General features: G+C 55.2%; 8 protein-coding genes across 8 annotated transcripts; 4 read left to right on the top strand and 4 right to left on the bottom strand.

The window, feature by feature from the left end:
- Positions 1 to 963: 963 nt before the first annotated feature.
- Positions 964 to 2774, top strand: B0H18DRAFT_280149 (uncharacterized protein). The gene is made up of 3 exons (XM_048037392.1): positions 964 to 1831; positions 1895 to 2297; positions 2349 to 2774. Exons 1-3 carry the CDS (start codon positions 1054 to 1056, stop codon positions 2371 to 2373), a joined length of 1206 nt encoding a protein of 401 aa, XP_047894234.1. The 5' UTR covers positions 964 to 1053; the 3' UTR covers positions 2374 to 2774.
- B0H18DRAFT_280211 (uncharacterized protein) lies at positions 2273 to 2828 on the top strand. The gene has a single exon (XM_048037393.1). It carries the CDS (start codon positions 2377 to 2379, stop codon positions 2704 to 2706), a length of 330 nt encoding a protein of 109 aa, XP_047894233.1. The 5' UTR covers positions 2273 to 2376; the 3' UTR covers positions 2707 to 2828.
- Positions 2829 to 3780: 952 nt separating this feature from the next.
- Positions 3781 to 4448, top strand: B0H18DRAFT_1002634 (uncharacterized protein; the record flags this gene model as incomplete). Its single annotated transcript, XM_048028386.1, has 3 exons — positions 3781 to 4010; positions 4066 to 4102; positions 4231 to 4448. Coding segments are annotated over exons 1-3 (239 nt in total), but the record flags the coding sequence as incomplete, so codon positions are not given.
- Positions 4449 to 4995: 547 nt separating this feature from the next.
- B0H18DRAFT_1160396 (DnaJ-domain-containing protein) lies at positions 4996 to 6907 on the top strand (the record flags this gene model as incomplete). The annotated part of the gene is made up of 6 exons (XM_048035807.1): positions 4996 to 5386; positions 5439 to 5855; positions 5892 to 6030; positions 6078 to 6236; positions 6297 to 6441; positions 6500 to 6907. 6 exons carry the CDS (start codon positions 4996 to 4998, stop codon positions 6725 to 6727), a joined length of 1479 nt encoding a protein of 492 aa, XP_047894231.1. The 3' UTR covers positions 6728 to 6907.
- A 106-nt stretch (positions 6908 to 7013) lies between these two features.
- On the bottom strand, positions 7014 to 8669 carry B0H18DRAFT_875538 (tyrosine tRNA ligase; the record flags this gene model as incomplete). Its single annotated transcript, XM_048040431.1, has 6 exons — positions 7014 to 7151; positions 7211 to 7816; positions 7879 to 8219; positions 8301 to 8381; positions 8441 to 8461; positions 8516 to 8669. The coding sequence occupies 6 exons, from the start codon at positions 8667 to 8669 to the stop codon at positions 7014 to 7016; spliced, it is 1341 nt and encodes a 446-aa protein (XP_047894230.1).
- A 354-nt stretch (positions 8670 to 9023) lies between these two features.
- Positions 9024 to 10177, bottom strand: B0H18DRAFT_280038 (uncharacterized protein). The gene is made up of 3 exons (XM_048037391.1): positions 9729 to 10177; positions 9405 to 9673; positions 9024 to 9336 (listed from the first exon to the last, which is right to left on the bottom strand). Exons 1-3 carry the CDS (start codon positions 9890 to 9892, stop codon positions 9092 to 9094), a joined length of 678 nt encoding a protein of 225 aa, XP_047894229.1. The 5' UTR covers positions 9893 to 10177; the 3' UTR covers positions 9024 to 9091.
- Positions 10178 to 11185: 1008 nt separating this feature from the next.
- Positions 11186 to 11982, bottom strand: B0H18DRAFT_1118392 (uncharacterized protein; the record flags this gene model as incomplete). The annotated part of the gene is made up of 2 exons (XM_048033781.1): positions 11186 to 11757; positions 11808 to 11982. 2 exons carry the CDS (start codon positions 11980 to 11982, stop codon positions 11186 to 11188), a joined length of 747 nt encoding a protein of 248 aa, XP_047894228.1.
- A 1129-nt stretch (positions 11983 to 13111) lies between these two features.
- B0H18DRAFT_1002610 (uncharacterized protein) lies at positions 13112 to 13758 on the bottom strand. The gene is made up of 2 exons (XM_048028385.1): positions 13526 to 13758; positions 13112 to 13471 (listed from the first exon to the last, which is right to left on the bottom strand). The coding sequence occupies exons 1-2, from the start codon at positions 13600 to 13602 to the stop codon at positions 13219 to 13221; spliced, it is 330 nt and encodes a 109-aa protein (XP_047894227.1). The 5' UTR covers positions 13603 to 13758; the 3' UTR covers positions 13112 to 13218.
- Between the last annotated feature and the right edge of the window lie 1175 nt (positions 13759 to 14933).

The raw sequence follows: 14933 nt of genomic DNA, 5'->3' as shown, positions 1-14933 counted from the left end.
GTTGCACGTCCGAGTCGAAGTGGCTAACCCCCACTCCTCTGCCGTTGGACTTCGTAGTTAAAGCAACGACGAACGATACCTTGTAATCAACAAACATCACCTCTACTGACTCAGTGTCAGGAGGCTCCGACGCTTTCCGACGAATCAGGGATTCACTGGAATATACCGATATTCGATCCAAGAGTCAAGGCTGATAGAAACATGCCAACTTTAGCTCCTTCACGAGAAAGATAGGTTTTGTCTCAATACTGGCAACCTCAGACGAGCCTACTCAGGAGGGAGCTGTCCGACTGATGAAACTTGCCATTCAGTCGGCGCCCTGATAGCTGTGTCTCCTGACCTTTTGGATGTGTGTAGGACGCGGGAAACCGATGCGCCAACAGTTATACGGGAAGATCCTCTGCACAGCATTGGACCACACGGTGCATCTGGTAAGCGCGATCGCTGCTATATGTACACGATTGATGTCTGCTCGGGTCTGCAGGGCATCATCCTACCGTCGCAGCCATTGGCAACAACACCACCTGACTGGACGCGATCGTCCGTACCACCTCCGATAAAGTGGCCTTGAAGCTTGCCACCGGCGCATCAACTATTGCGAATGAGTGCACACACTCTGGGCACTACTCTTAGTGGCCGTACGTTCCGTCACACCGGGCGACATCATTTGATGATGGTACTCACTGTCGACGCCTCTGTTTTCCGCCAGCGGAAAGCTACAGCTCAGTATACAGCACCACGGGGATACCAACATTCAGTACGTTGTCATCAGAGCTAGGTATGACGCCTACCGTCTCTTCCATGTTTTAACAAACCGCTGAATCGAATTTACCGTAGACAGGGTCTCGGGCTTGATCTCTCTCCGACGGACTGACGCGACGTTGATTGACGGCGAGTGAGTGAGGTTACTATGATTACCGGAGGTCTCCCCCTGACTGAGTCGCATCATAGCAGCATGAGACAATTCATAACCATGCAGGCTCATCGGACGAGACGACCTGCGCGGGAGGTTTCCAGCTGCCCTTGGAAATTTGGGAACATATCATTGACTTGATGGCGACACAAGCTACGAGATACTGGAATCTCTTGAACTCTCCTTGGTGGGCGACATTGATATCCTGTGCGCTGACATGCAAGACCTTATACAATCGCGCGCGATGGCATCTGCGGGGCAATGTCGTCCTTTCCAACCGAGGCGACGTCGTCTTGTTCCAGAGGCAGCTACGTGACAATCCGTACCTTCGACCCACAATGCGATTCGTCACGATAGTTGGTGCGCCAGATGGCCAGTCGGCTGGACCCATCCCACACCTTGGCACATTCGCTATCATGCTCTCTCGGTACCTCACAAAGGCGGAGACCCTGGTCATCAACAATGCGAAATGGGGCGCAGGCTCTGTCCGACCGGGAGACATCGCCAATTTGGCCGCGTTCCGCTCCATTTCAGAACTAACGCTGGATCATGTCTGCTTTGCAACGGTATCACAGCTCACGCAGCTGATGTCTGCCTTACCGAAGCTGCGGAACTTATTCTGCAAGGACCTAACCTGCGATCAGAATACTCCCGTCTTGTCGTCACTCCCCCTGAACAGCACACAGCTTCGAGACATCTCTCTTTGGGGCTGTATGCCTCCAGCGGTCCACGACTTCATCCTCCGCATAGCCAAGCGTGCCGACCTACGCACCCTGGACATGGGTGTACACTTCCAGGACATATTTATAGGGGCGATTGACATACAGAAGCTGCTCCGTGCATGCGCCCCGTCCCTCCGCGACTTCGGCCTATCACTGAACCTCAATGGTGTGATCGACAAATCCCCGGACAAAATTTGTATGTCTCATTGCCATTCATCCTACGAGGCCACCGTTAACAGGTGACTGAACCCCTGCACAGGTCAAAAGCTTGACATCAGCTTTCTCGAGCATTTGACTTCTTTGCGGCTCTCGTCATGGTGCTTTCTCGAAGACAAACATTCATGGATTCCGTATATGCTATCATCTCTAGGGACGTACGACATCCCCGAAGTCCAAATCCATTTCCACATTGGCAGAGACGATCGCGACGAGCGATTGAGTGCATTGCTGTACCGATTAGATACGGAGGACGAGCTAGCGGACATCGACAAACGTCTCTCGCAGCACAAATTCTCATCTATCAAGCCGGACATGCTCGAAGTGGGCCTAGCTTTCTCGGTCGGAGGATGTTCTCCTTACGAGGTGCTGAGAGTCTCTGAGGACGAGTGGGCAAAACTCGTCCGAGGGAAGATGCCGCTTGCGGATAAGCGTGGAATCCTAAGGTACACTCGAAGTTCTGACTGGTGCAATGTTGCTCACTTGACAATACACAGGACGACAGTCTTCAAAGTCTGCTGAATCATGCGTCACCTACAATGCCTACTGTATTTATACTTCGGGACGATCATCGCATGCCTCTTACTACAACTCCATTCGCATCGCGCCGGGTCCCCTCACCACACGAGGAACGGACAATCAATTCTACATAGAAGCCATGAGCGCCCCACCACCTCCACCATCGTACATACCTGTCTACGTCAATGCTCCAGCTCCAGCCTGGGTGCCATATGTTCCCGTCCTCCGCGCCACAAGATCTCACCAAATGCACCACTATGCAGCAGCATATATATGAGCGGCAGAAACGCGATAACCTACCCTTCCACACGACACGACACCCCCACGACTAATTGACGACTTCGACTGCACGACTCTTTTTATTTCACTGAAACAATCGGACAGAACCATGGGGTACGTATCAAGCTGCTACGATGTTCGTGAGATACTAATCGGAACTACCTTACTTAGCCTCATCATCTCCTGCATTGCAGGCATCTTCGCATGCATGGTGGCGCCGTCATGGTCGTCGTCGAGGCGGTTGTAGGCTTCCTCGAGTGTATCGTCAGCGGTGAGCATTCTCTCCATTCGCGCATGCAGGCCTGACCGATGGAACACGCACCAAGTTATTGTCGGCTGCTTTACCGGTGTGGTCGACTGCATCGCGGGTATCCTATGTTGTCCGTGCGGAGGGTGAGCTGCCAACTGTGGAATTCATCATCGATGCTGACTAGTCTCCGTGTGCAGAACAACTGCCGTAGGCCCTGCGACATATTAGCTGTGGGCCTTCCTTCCATGACTCGAGCACGGCACCCGGCGGGAAGATTGCGGGAAGACCACGCGTCGCCGCTCAGACATTAGCTATGCTATAGCCTGTGATATGATACCCTAATCCTGTACTACGTCAATGAAGACGTTTTGCCAATGAAAAAGGCGCCTCGGGCGGGGTAACCTGAGTCTCGGGAGGTTGATCCTTTAGCTTTAAGCTTCAAGTTCGGCCGCTGAGTAACAGAGTGAACATGATGCACGTTGACGGGAGCGACTCAGTAAGTAGAACCCCCGGTTATCGGTGCTTTACACTCCTCCGGACGGAATTGAACTCTTTGGAAGGGTAGTAGGCCTGATTTTATCCGGACAAAAACTCACCAGGAGAGGCCTGGTGAATCGTCCGAACAACTATGGGCTCTTTACTGACCACTGGATGTGTCAGCTCTCTGTGCATGCCAGTGCCCGACGGGTCGCTTCGCAGCGGGCTAGTCTCGCCTGAGTCTGAGACACCCGTGCACATCAGATAGGCGAGGAACACAAATGGATGTCCCATGCTCATAGTGACCAGTCGCGTCAAAGATCCCGACAGCGGTGGCTTGCTGCCTGCGTATAAATATGCGACCTGGTGGGCAGCATCCTTCAGCTCCTTTTCTTTCTTCTGAGCTCACCGAGTAGGGTACCGGTTGGTGAGTGATGGCAATTGATTGACAACTCTCACCGTTGCTCATGACGATCCGTCTTTCAGCCTTACTTGTTTTATTTTCGTCAACGACCCATCGCATCTACTCTTTGCAACGACTCAGCTTCGAAGACATCATGCGCTACTCCACGTTTGCGTTCGTCACCCTGTTTGTAGCTGCCGCGGCACCTGCGCTCGCGGTCCCAGTCGACCTGTGAGTTTTCGTCCTAGTTGAAAGCTTGGTATTTTTGTTTGACCCATCCGCATAGCTGGACTCGTTTCGACGGGCTCGAGCCTCGCCACAATCTCCCCGGGCAGGGGGATCTGGGCCCGCCTGTGCGCGGCCCCCGGGGCCGCCTCCCGCCAATATCTGGGTTCCACCTGCCCCGGCTCCCACGAGGCCGCCGCGCAATCCCAAACGGACAGGCCCTGCTCCCCAAGGCCGACGCGCCATTCTGCCCGACCAGGCGGCCATGCGCGACGGGGGTATCATGACGAGGAGCTCGCCGCTCGGATGGAGGATGGTCTGTATGACGAGCTGTTCAGCCGTGCTTGGGATGCGGAATGGCTTGATTGATAGAGTGGCTGAGGTGTTTTTGGCTTGTGTTCCGCGCGATGTATGTACCATTGTCGTCACGGTAATACTCCGTAGTGGGTTTGAAGACGCTTTGAGAGTTTCGACAGGCTCGGATGGCTCATCATATGTAAGTAGACTGAAGGCAGAACTCGGCGAGTCAAATACGAGCATTGATCATGAAAGATGAAGTACACTCAGCCCGGGGCTTTCGTGACGATACCTGAACATGGCGGTATCACTGTCGTACCTCGCCGTAACGTGTGATGTGGATTGCCGCAACGTACTTACTACATACAGACCCTAACCCGACCTTACCCCCTGCGCCACCGGACGCAGGTCATCCTGAATCGTACACCCATGCCGCGCCGCGGTCACTGCATATTCAGTCCTCCGTACTGAGCTCACTCTGCGCTCACTCGCACGCAGAGCCCACTCGACATACGACGCAACGATCAACGACTGCCACGAACAGTGAGTGATCGATAGCATCCACCGGATGCGCGCGCTCACGGACGGTCCTGCGCTCGCCTCCGTGCCCACCGCCCACGCTCGCAGCTGCACGTCGCAGCTATTCACGACAGCCATATAAGGCATCCCAGCTGCGAGCTGCTCCTCGGACATCATGAGCAGCACGTACCCGACCATCCAGTCGCGCCCCCTCGCACCTCACATCGCCACGACCTGCACACACTGCTCTTCCCCGCTCGAATTCCCCGTACCCCAACCTCTTCCACGCCCGTCGACAGCCCTCAACGTCCGCTGCTTCAGCTGCAGCAAAGTCTTCTCGCACGCCTTCTACCCCACCCAGGTCCCCGGCCTCGCGAACAGCGTGTCCGGAACGAGCGGACATGGGCCCTCTCGGAGCCAGAGCGGCGGCGGCGCAAGCGGTGGTGCACAGGCGGCAAAGAGAGGACGGAAGATTGGCACACAGGAAAAGCCGCTGGAGACAGGGTACTACGACCTGCTGGGCGTGCCGGTAGACGCGAGCACGGAGGACATCAAGAAGGCATATCGTACGTGTGTCTGCATGTTACCCGCTCGCCGTTCGTACACCTCTCCTCGCAGGGCGCCTTGCCATCAAGTTCCATCCGGACAAGAACCGCGACGACCCTCATGCGGAAGAGCGCTTCAAGGAAATCGCCATCGCCTACCAGACACTGTCCGACCTCGAATTGCGTAGAAAGTATAACGAGTTTGGGTCCAAGGACAGCGCACCGGAGGGCGGCTTCGTCGATCCAGAGGAAGTGTTCGGAACAATCTTCGGTGGTGAGCGGTTCGTGCCCATCATTGGCCACATCAGCCTCGCGAAGGACATGAAGGCGGCGCTGCAGGAAGCGGAGGAGATGGAGGAGGATGCAGAAGGCAAACCCATTGAGAAGGATGCGAAGGGGCGGGAGATTCTCTCACCAGAGGAGAAGGCGCGAAGAGAGGAGAAGGCTAGGAAGACAGCCGCAGAGGTGAGCATTGGACCCCACGCCGAACGTAGATAACTTTTTGACAGCGCGGATGCATAGAAAGCCGCGGCGCGAGCAGAACGCGTCGCGAAACTCATGGAGAACCTGGAGCGCAAGCTGGGCATTTTCACCGAGTCCGCGACAGGCCCGAGCGACGAGCAGGTCACTCAGAGCTATCGGACGATATGTCAGCTTGAGGCAGAGTAGGTGCTTCGTTTCCGCGCGGTAACCAGTGCTGACCGGGTCGCAGAGAACTCAAACGTGAGTCCTATGGCGCCGAGCTACTCCAAACAATCGGCTTCGTCTACGTCTCGAAGTCGAAGCAGTACCTCGCCTCGAACCAGACCTTCCTCGGCGTCGGCGGGTGGCTGCACAACGTGCAGGGCAAATATCACGTCTTCAGCGAAACGTGCGTGCCCCATACCAGTCCCCTCCCTGCCTTCTATTGAGAACGGATCCCCTCGCGCAGAATGTCGACGCTGCGTGCGGCGATGGACCTGAAGAACGTCTTCGAGCAGATCCAGGCGGCCGAGAAGGCGGGCAACCTCTCGCCGGAGGAGCGGCAGCGGCTGGAGGAGCAGGCGGCAGAGAAGGGCCTGCAGGCTCTGTTCAAGGTGCGTCCCGCGCGCTGTTGTCCGTCAGACGGCCCGCTCAGACGTGCGCTCCATGCAGGGCACGAAACTCGAGATAGAGTCGGTCCTCCGCGAGACGTGCGATCGCATGCTCGAGGACCCGGCGCTCCCGCGGGGCAAGGCGCAGCTGCGCGCGATCGCACTGCAGATCCTGGGCGAGGCGTACATGGCGGTGCGCAAGGACGAGGCTGAGGCGAGAGAGGAGAGCGAGTACGTGAAGGTGGAGACGAAGAGCAGTCGGCAGCGCGACCAGCAGCGAGCACAGTAAGCTTGATGATCGACGATGAGCGAGGTAATTCTCCTGTGTTAGCACTGTGATACTGATAGGGTGGTTTGGACGGCCGCAGTCGTGGATAGTGTGCTTTGCTGTGTAGACCCGTGTAGCTATAATACTCTTTCGATGCGCACCCGATTCTCGCGCTGTTCGCCAGATGTTGGTCCTACTTCACGAGCGATGCTTAGCGTGGCTTAGCCTACAACACCTGGTTTATGTCTACTTGTATACAATCGCGCGATACTGCTCATCCTAGTCCTGCTGACCCTCCCCGAGCTCGCTATGCTTGCTGCTTGGCTGCTTCAGCGGCGGAATGGGCCTCTTCGTTGGAAGCAGGTACAGCATCGCCCCCACTCGTGGATACAGCCGCGTCCGCGTTCTTGCCCTTGCCGGGAGGAGGAGGGTGGTACACCTTCTCCTACAGCATCCGCGTGAGTTCGCGCTCGCGCTTCACTACGAGATATAATCAGGACAAACCTTCTTTTTCTTTTTTTCCGGTTGTGGTGGGGGCGGGTAAGCCAGCCTCTCCACATCTTGCCACTCCTGGCTCTCCTCGAACGTCTTCCGAATCGGCTCCAGCAGCTGTACGATCGCGTCCGCCACCGCGGTCTTCAGGTCGCCAGGATGAACCTTCCTCTCCTCGAAGTCTCGCCTGAGGTCGCCGAAGGTCTGGTAGTGCAGCGGCCCGCCGTACTTCTCCGGGCGGATGATCGAGAAGACCGTGCCCGCCGGTGCGCCCTCGAGCGCGAAGGCCGCCTGCTTCCCTACCGCACCCGCGCCCTCGTCTGCGTCTGCGCCCGTCTCGCCGTGCAGGCGCTCCAGCCGCATCTGGCTGATCGGGATGATGACGGCCTCGACGAAGGCGAGGACGCCGTTCTCCTGGACGTTGCCCTCCTCGCAGAAGGCGCGCTTGATCTTGCGCTTCACCTCCGCGGGCGTCTCGAGGAAGTCGATCTTCGAGTCCGGGTCGGAGGAAGACATCTTGCCGCCGCCGAGCCCGGGCACCATCGCGTTCATGAGGTGCGCGCGCTTGGCGTATCCGAGGCGGGGGAGGTAGAGCTCGGCGAAGGTGAAGATTTTCCGCTGGAAGGGAGGCAACGCGTGAGGCACATGTGTATGATTCGTGGTGAATGCGAGAGACGCACCTGATCGATACCGCCGAACTGGAAGTCACACCCGAGGTACTGCTCGTCTAGTGCTTGCAGACCGGGGTAGAGCAGACCGCTCAGGAGTGGGCTCTCGACCTGCTTGACCACCTCCGCGCCCGCCTTCTTGGCGTCGTGCTCCGTGACGATGGCGCAGAGCCGGTAGTTGTCCATGTTGTACTCTTTCGTGAGCTGGTAGGAGGAGCCCTCGACGAAGCGCAGCTTGCTCGTCGGGATGCCTAGCGACGTGAAGACGCTGAGGAGGACGTGCTTGTAGTACTTTGTGCGGTGGGCGACGAGCTCGAGAGGTGCCTTGAGGTTATCAAGAAATGCATGTACATCTGGGTGCAGGTATAAGCACTGTAGCCGAGGTATTCGGACCGTCCGTGGTCAGGCTGTCCTATGCGAGAAGCAAAACGCACCAGCGAGAAGGATTGTGACTTCGACGCCAGCGCGGAGGAAGTCGGCAATCTTGGTTAGTGGTACGAAGTATCCTATGTGTGCTGAACGGTGATACTCTTGAGTGTCGTAAACCCGATAGAACCACTTGAAGCACACCTACGTCTTCCTGTAGGTGCCGTTCCTGGCATAGTGGTTTGCATGAGCTTTCGGCTAGGTGCATAGCATGCACACTCACCCCAGTAACATTTCGGTGACCGTCCCTCCGCAAGGATCGACCTGATCGCGTCTCCTCCCAAGATCTCTTGCACGCGTCGTCTTATGATATCATATTTTTGCTCTGCAACGTCGTCCAGCACAACAGTCTTTGTGCTCTTGTCTGGTTCTGCCATTGGAGCAAAGGTGGAAGACCGAAAGTAGCGTTGGTGAGACTCAAGTTGACTCGAGTCTCCGATTCTCAGATCTCATCGGTCCCGATCATGTAGTCCATTCACGATCACGTGTGCGTTTGCGCGGACACGCGCGTAGCCTCAAGATTTGAAGTTCCTCGATTTTGCCTCGACTCCGAGTCGAACATACACAACGTCAATCTAGCCAACGTCAACTGCTACATGTCATCAGGGTCATGAATTCATCCCAAAATCACAGTGTAGGCAACTTTCTCGGTCACTACACTAAGTACACGGAGTCTTCAATCAGCGTACCCCCGGGTATGAATCCAACACGGCGCATTCTACTGGCCAAAAGAATGTCCGTATGGAGTTAAGGTACTGTCATCCTGACTAAGTAACGGCGGATGGATAGACTTGGCCGGTCATGCGTTATGATCTGTGGTCGTCTCTGGGATGCGGACGTACTGGCCATGCGAGGCGTGTATAACGTCCTTGAACTCCCTGCGTTGACGCGCGAGTTTCTTCACTCCATCTCTGGTTGCCTTCCTCGCGGTGGCTGTTCCGGTCAACTGTTTGTTCGAATAAGACGTCGACGACGTTTTGGCATGGTACCGTGACTGGACAGTAACACCACGGGAAGGCATGGCTCGGGAACCGTTCCTCAGGTCTGTGAAACGTATGGAGAGAAACATATTGTATGAGCAAGGATGCAGATGCGCTTGGATATTGACGCACCTCGCTCAATTCCGGGCCTATCAGAGCGCACGGGTAACAGCTCCAGTTCCTCCTCGTGGATGGGGAGGGCACCAGGAATGTATGCGAAACATACACATACTGAGCGATTGTGTACACTATGATGAGGAACCGGTGCGAATGGCGCTATCGCATTGAAGAGGAACAGAGTGGTCGACGACAGAATTGGATGTTGCGCTGCTGCTAGACGTCGACATCGTAGGTGTTGACGGGAGCTCCGAGTCGAAAGCATGGGACAGCGGTGGTGGCTACTACATGGGCGAGTTCAGCCATAAAGAGAGACCAGAAACGAATGTTGATACTCACAACGTTGCTTCCAAGAGCGGTGGATCCGTGTGTCGTCCTACCAGGACTGGTGGTCTTATGCAAAACTCAGAACGTCGTTTGCTCTGGACCTCACTAACATCGATGGAGAGTGAATGGTACCGATTAACGTCTTCACCTAGAGGATAGGCAATGTGAAGTTCCATATCTAATGGTAGTACCGAAGTCGACGCTATTCGCGAGTCACCCGGGAGCCTTGGGCTCAGAGGCGGAGGCCCTATGCATGATGCGTTCACTGTTCGGCTGTCAATGCGGTGCGAAGTGATGATTGTATCATATAATCAAAGCGTAGCTTACGATACCACATTCCATATCCACTCCGCAATGTTTGTGCCCCAAGGGCCTCTTCCGTCTGACCGGAGCATAAGCTGAAAATTGGGCTTAGATGGCCATGTCCAACCAATACACTGGTATGAACTTGACCACCCTTACTGGCATAGAGCCGCCCGAAGGTTCTGGCGGCACTCGAAATATAGCGTGGCTCTCTAGCCGCCATCATGTTGCGCAAGGGAGGTAAGGCGTAAACTCACTCGTTCTTGGCCCGACGCAGCCGCATTCCTAATGATTGATTGGAAGCGACCTTCTTTGCACCTCCGCAATTAACTTCGGCGGAAGCATGTTGCTGACAATGGAAAGCAACGAATGCACAGAGACCCATATTCTTGAAGTTCGCGACTAGGAGGAGGAACCGGGAAGACACGGTGGCGTGATCTGTGATGGCGACTCCGAGGGACTCGGAGGTCACCGTCTATGTAAATCCAGTGTCGATCTCTTCTGAGTCTTCATCTCTTCTAAGTACTTACCTATTTACCCGTTGCCACTGTCCGATCTTGACCCTCTGGTGCACTCATTCTATGGTGATCAGTCTGCCAGCATGCATCAAGTTTCTCGCCAAGTTCTCTCTTCGCTCACTCCTCGATCTGTCCCCGGAGCCCGGGTGCACTCTATCCTCGAGTCCTGATGGGTGTTTTGTTCCTGAATTGGTTCGCTTCAATGGCATTCAATGGCACATACAGAATCTCTAGGGAGTCGACAGTATGCGCTTGACCTTCGGTGCGTGTATGGAACTTGTCACGGTGCCGCGGAACTCCATCTCCATCTCAACGGTCTTCCTCGCTCAGCCTATCTTTGTGCCCAGGGTAATGACCCACTGGCAAATGGAAGTAAAATACGTCACGGATGCGAACAAACGGCAGGCATGGTGAAAGTTGAAGGTAGTCACAAGACGATTCCGACAGTAAGTGGAAAATACCAGGTAAGGAGAAGGTGGGAAGGGGAGTAGTATCCTCAAGTTCCTTGGCAACACACTAAGTACCACAGAGCGATAATATTATCTATGGCCGAGGTCCGTGGTAAGTTGAATATGTCCGCTACATGTTCGAGGTCGCCGAAGCAGAAAGAAGGTTAGGGTTTCCAGAACAACGCCCGGTACCACAAAATCAGTGTTTTTCTTGCAGACGCGTCTTGGCACGAAGAGTTATCTTCCCCTCGGACCTGCTAGCAAGATCGCGCGAAGGAAGAGATCGGCGAGACGCCTGGGTAGTGAGGGTGCCGTTTTGGGCCGACCCGTTGTCCACTCCAGTACCTCCTCCTGAGCCCCCAACCTGCCCTCCAACCTCGACGAGGTTGGCCGCATCATCTAGGACGCGATTCAGGTCACCCAGGAGTACCGACAGAAGACTACCGGCTTTGGCTGCATCGAGCTCAACCTTGACGTCGAGATGGGTGTCGGCTGGTTGCAAGATGGAGCTGAGAACGACGTCGGAGTGCTTCGTGTCGATCTCAAACTCGACACGGAATTTCTCGTGAGTGCCGCCGCTGTGACTGTCATCGTCACTGTCCTCCTCGTCTTCGTCTTCGTCGCCCTCCTTCTCGTCCTCGTCCTCTTCATCTTCATCTGGCTCGTCTTCGTTTTCGTTTTCGTCCTGCTCGTCTTCATCCCCATCCTGTTGGTCCTCCCCGCTCTCGTCCTCACCCTCATCTCCCCCGGCGTTGTCGGGCGCCGAGGCAGCTAACAATACCATCAGTTGTGTGAATGATCCAACATATGCAGACACCCACAAGAGTTGGATGGAACCGGAGCCACTGCGCTAAGAGACACAGTGGGGATAATGACCGACGACACAGACGGTACAATGCTGCTGGTCGCGATAGCGACCGATGCCCCCGGGATAGAGACGGGTGCAGCGATGGCGGAGAGTGCGTAGGCGACAAGGGCGATGAAGAGCACATGCATTTTGAAAGGAGTGGAAGCGGCTATGCCTATCCCAATAATCGAGGTACATCATCAATGATCGACGATGAGGTATCGCATACAGTGCAGGTAAGCACTCACCTAAAAGAGCGACTGAAAAGAGTGTGGGTAGGTGTGTGGGAGGTCACCTAATAGGACGGCGGGTGCGTCGTACTGACTTTATATGCATGGCTTACAAGCTTCTGAGCCTCTCGAGGCATGGTTGGGCTTCCGTGCAGATGCTGTGATCGGCTGAAGCGGACTCGTCGTTTGGAGGGAGGCAATGGAAGTGGTCGTAAGTATTCGCATTATCTCGGTTATATTTGATTTATGGAGCATCAGACTTGCAAGCCGACCATTCATCGAATGGCTTGGCTGTCTTCGAAGATCGCCATGCACGTATCGTACACCATACGTTCGACGCGCAGCTTGTGTGCGGGGCACCAAGACTTATGTCTCATCCGGGCGTGAATGGCGAGCCGTCGGACATAGTGCGGAGCTGCCTTCCATGAATACGGAGAGCAGTCATGAGACAACGAGTGACGTCCTGGAAGCCTCTCACCTGCTTCTCGACTACCTTCCTCCAAGGATCTCGAGTTGCCCTGTCAACATCCAAGGTTGAAGTGGGCACTCTAGGCACCGCGGTACTATTGAACAACTGACCAGATCATGGGCCGCTTTCGTGATCGAGATCGAAGTGGGCTGGTATACGAGGTGCGTGAGGTGTCACTATTCAATAGCAGCGCGTACTCCGACAGGTCTCTCAGAATTGTATAGACGGGGTGCACAGCCTCAGGGTTCTCGAGCGATCGTAAGCGCAGGCGGGAGAGTACCGCACAAACGCCGACGTCTACTATCATTAGTGCCACACAGATTGCCACCAAGCCGTGGCGCAGCTGAGGCACTGGCATTGAAGGCGGCGGGGTTAAGGTCCGCACGTACGTCACAATCCACATCACACAGCAAGGAGGGCATATCATACGATAGTGATGCCATTACCTTGCACGACATGGTCTGCATGTATCGTTACGAAAGCCCCGCGATGAGTATCTTTCATCTTCCATGTCCACCGTTCGTATTCGACTCTTTTGAGTCTTGACTTCAGTCGGTATGGGCCATCAAAACTCTAAAAGTGTCTTCAAACCCATACTACTGAGTATTACCGTGACGGCGTTGGTACATCGCGCGGAACACAAGCCAAGAACATATCAACTATTATCAATCAAGCCACTCCGCATCCTAAGCACGGCCGAACAGCTCGTCATACAGCCCCTCGTCCATCCGAGCAAACAGCTCCTCGTCATGATACGCCCGTCGCGTATGGCCGCCTGGCCGGGCGGGGAGGCGCGGCGGCCTCGGGGGAGGCGGGCCAACGTTCGCTGGAACATGGATACGGGGCGGCGGCGTCGGAGGGCGGGGGACATGCACAACCGGGCCAGGATCTTCATACGGTAAATCGTGGCGAGCCTCGAGCTCATCGAAACGAGTCCAGCTATGCGGGCGATCAGACACGAACACCAAGCTTTCAAACGTGATGGAAGCTTACAGGTTGACTGGGACCGCGAGCGCAGGGGCCGCAGCAGCTACGAACAGGGTAGCGAACGTGAACGTGGAGTAGCGCATGATGTCTCCTCGAAGTTGAGTCGTTGGCAAAGCGTGGATGCGATGTGTCGTTAGACAAAAATAAAACAAATAAAGCTGATAGACGGATCGTCATGAGCGACGGTGAGAGAGTTGTCCATCAATTGTCACTCACCAACCGGTGCCCTATTTGGTGAGCTCAGAAGAAAGAAAAGGAGCTGAGGGTGATGCTCACCAGGTTGCATACTTATACGTAGGCAGCAAGCCACCAGCACGAATGATCCCTGTAAGCAACATCCCGATTTGTGTGGATCGTCTCTGACCACACATCGGATGCGGCGCACACCATACCGATGGATATACGAGACAAGCCGTCGAAGCTCACGCTAGCGAACAGCTCTTCTGAGTCGGCCTTTACACAGCTAAGCATCCGTTGCTAGTCATTCCGGATGGAGGTCTCAGGCCTTACACGCGTAGCCTGGCGCAGCACAAGCGTCGTGGAGAAGTCCGGCCTTCTGTTTCGGATTGAGACGATAGTTGAGCGGGGATGCTCGGTCACTGTGTAACCCGGATGCATACAACTGACCGTATGCAAATGGCCATATGTGTCGTGGGAGTCAGCTTGCATTCATAGCGCGTTCGGATTGTAGGACTGACCTCAAAGCATGGGTAATTGTACCATCCGAGTCGGTCCAACTGCGTGCGCTTCCAAATGGTTTAGTGTCTATGTCACTAAAGTACGACGCAGGAAGAAACATTATAGAGGACATCGGGTCGACCCAGCCAATGCATCGTCATCTGCGACCGCACAACCTGAGCAACGCCAAAATAGTTTACGTACCATTGCGTTAGACATGAGCGTCGACTCTACGGCTTGTCTCATCTATCCACCGGAAGGTGTGTGCCATCTGATGTGTGGTCAGAGACAGATCGTAATATGCACTACCACTCACCTCGCTCGCGAGTAGCAAGCTCATGCCTGGTGATCGGCCTAGACAAACGTACTGCCCATATTTGTTCGGACGACTCACCAGTCACTGAGGCCTCTTCCGGCATTTTGTCTGGATAAACTCAGGCCGAGAGCCCAAACCCGTCTGGATAGGATAAGCTAGGCTTCCTAATCAAAACCCGGGGGTTCTCGTGGACCTCGACTGAATGTGTGGCAATCGGAGAATGAGTGACACTGACTGCATGCCAGTGACACCACCTCCGTGTGGAGTGGATTGAACTTCCCATGTGTCACTAGAGCTGGTGTGGAACGCTCATCAGCGGCGAGCCCGGTTACGAGTGTAGGATCACGACACAACAACGATCACGTACGTTCGAAGGCACATTCCATCAGGTCCGTAACGGTTTGCTGACCTCGCCTCGCC

The sequence above is a fragment of the Fomitopsis serialis genome (assembly GCF_022376445.1).
Source record: "Fomitopsis serialis strain Sig1Antser10 chromosome Unknown B0H18scaffold_27, whole genome shotgun sequence".
Taxonomy (NCBI): Eukaryota; Fungi; Basidiomycota; class Agaricomycetes; order Polyporales; family Fomitopsidaceae; genus Fomitopsis; species Fomitopsis serialis.
This window is presented reverse-complemented; position numbering and strand designations above follow the sequence as displayed.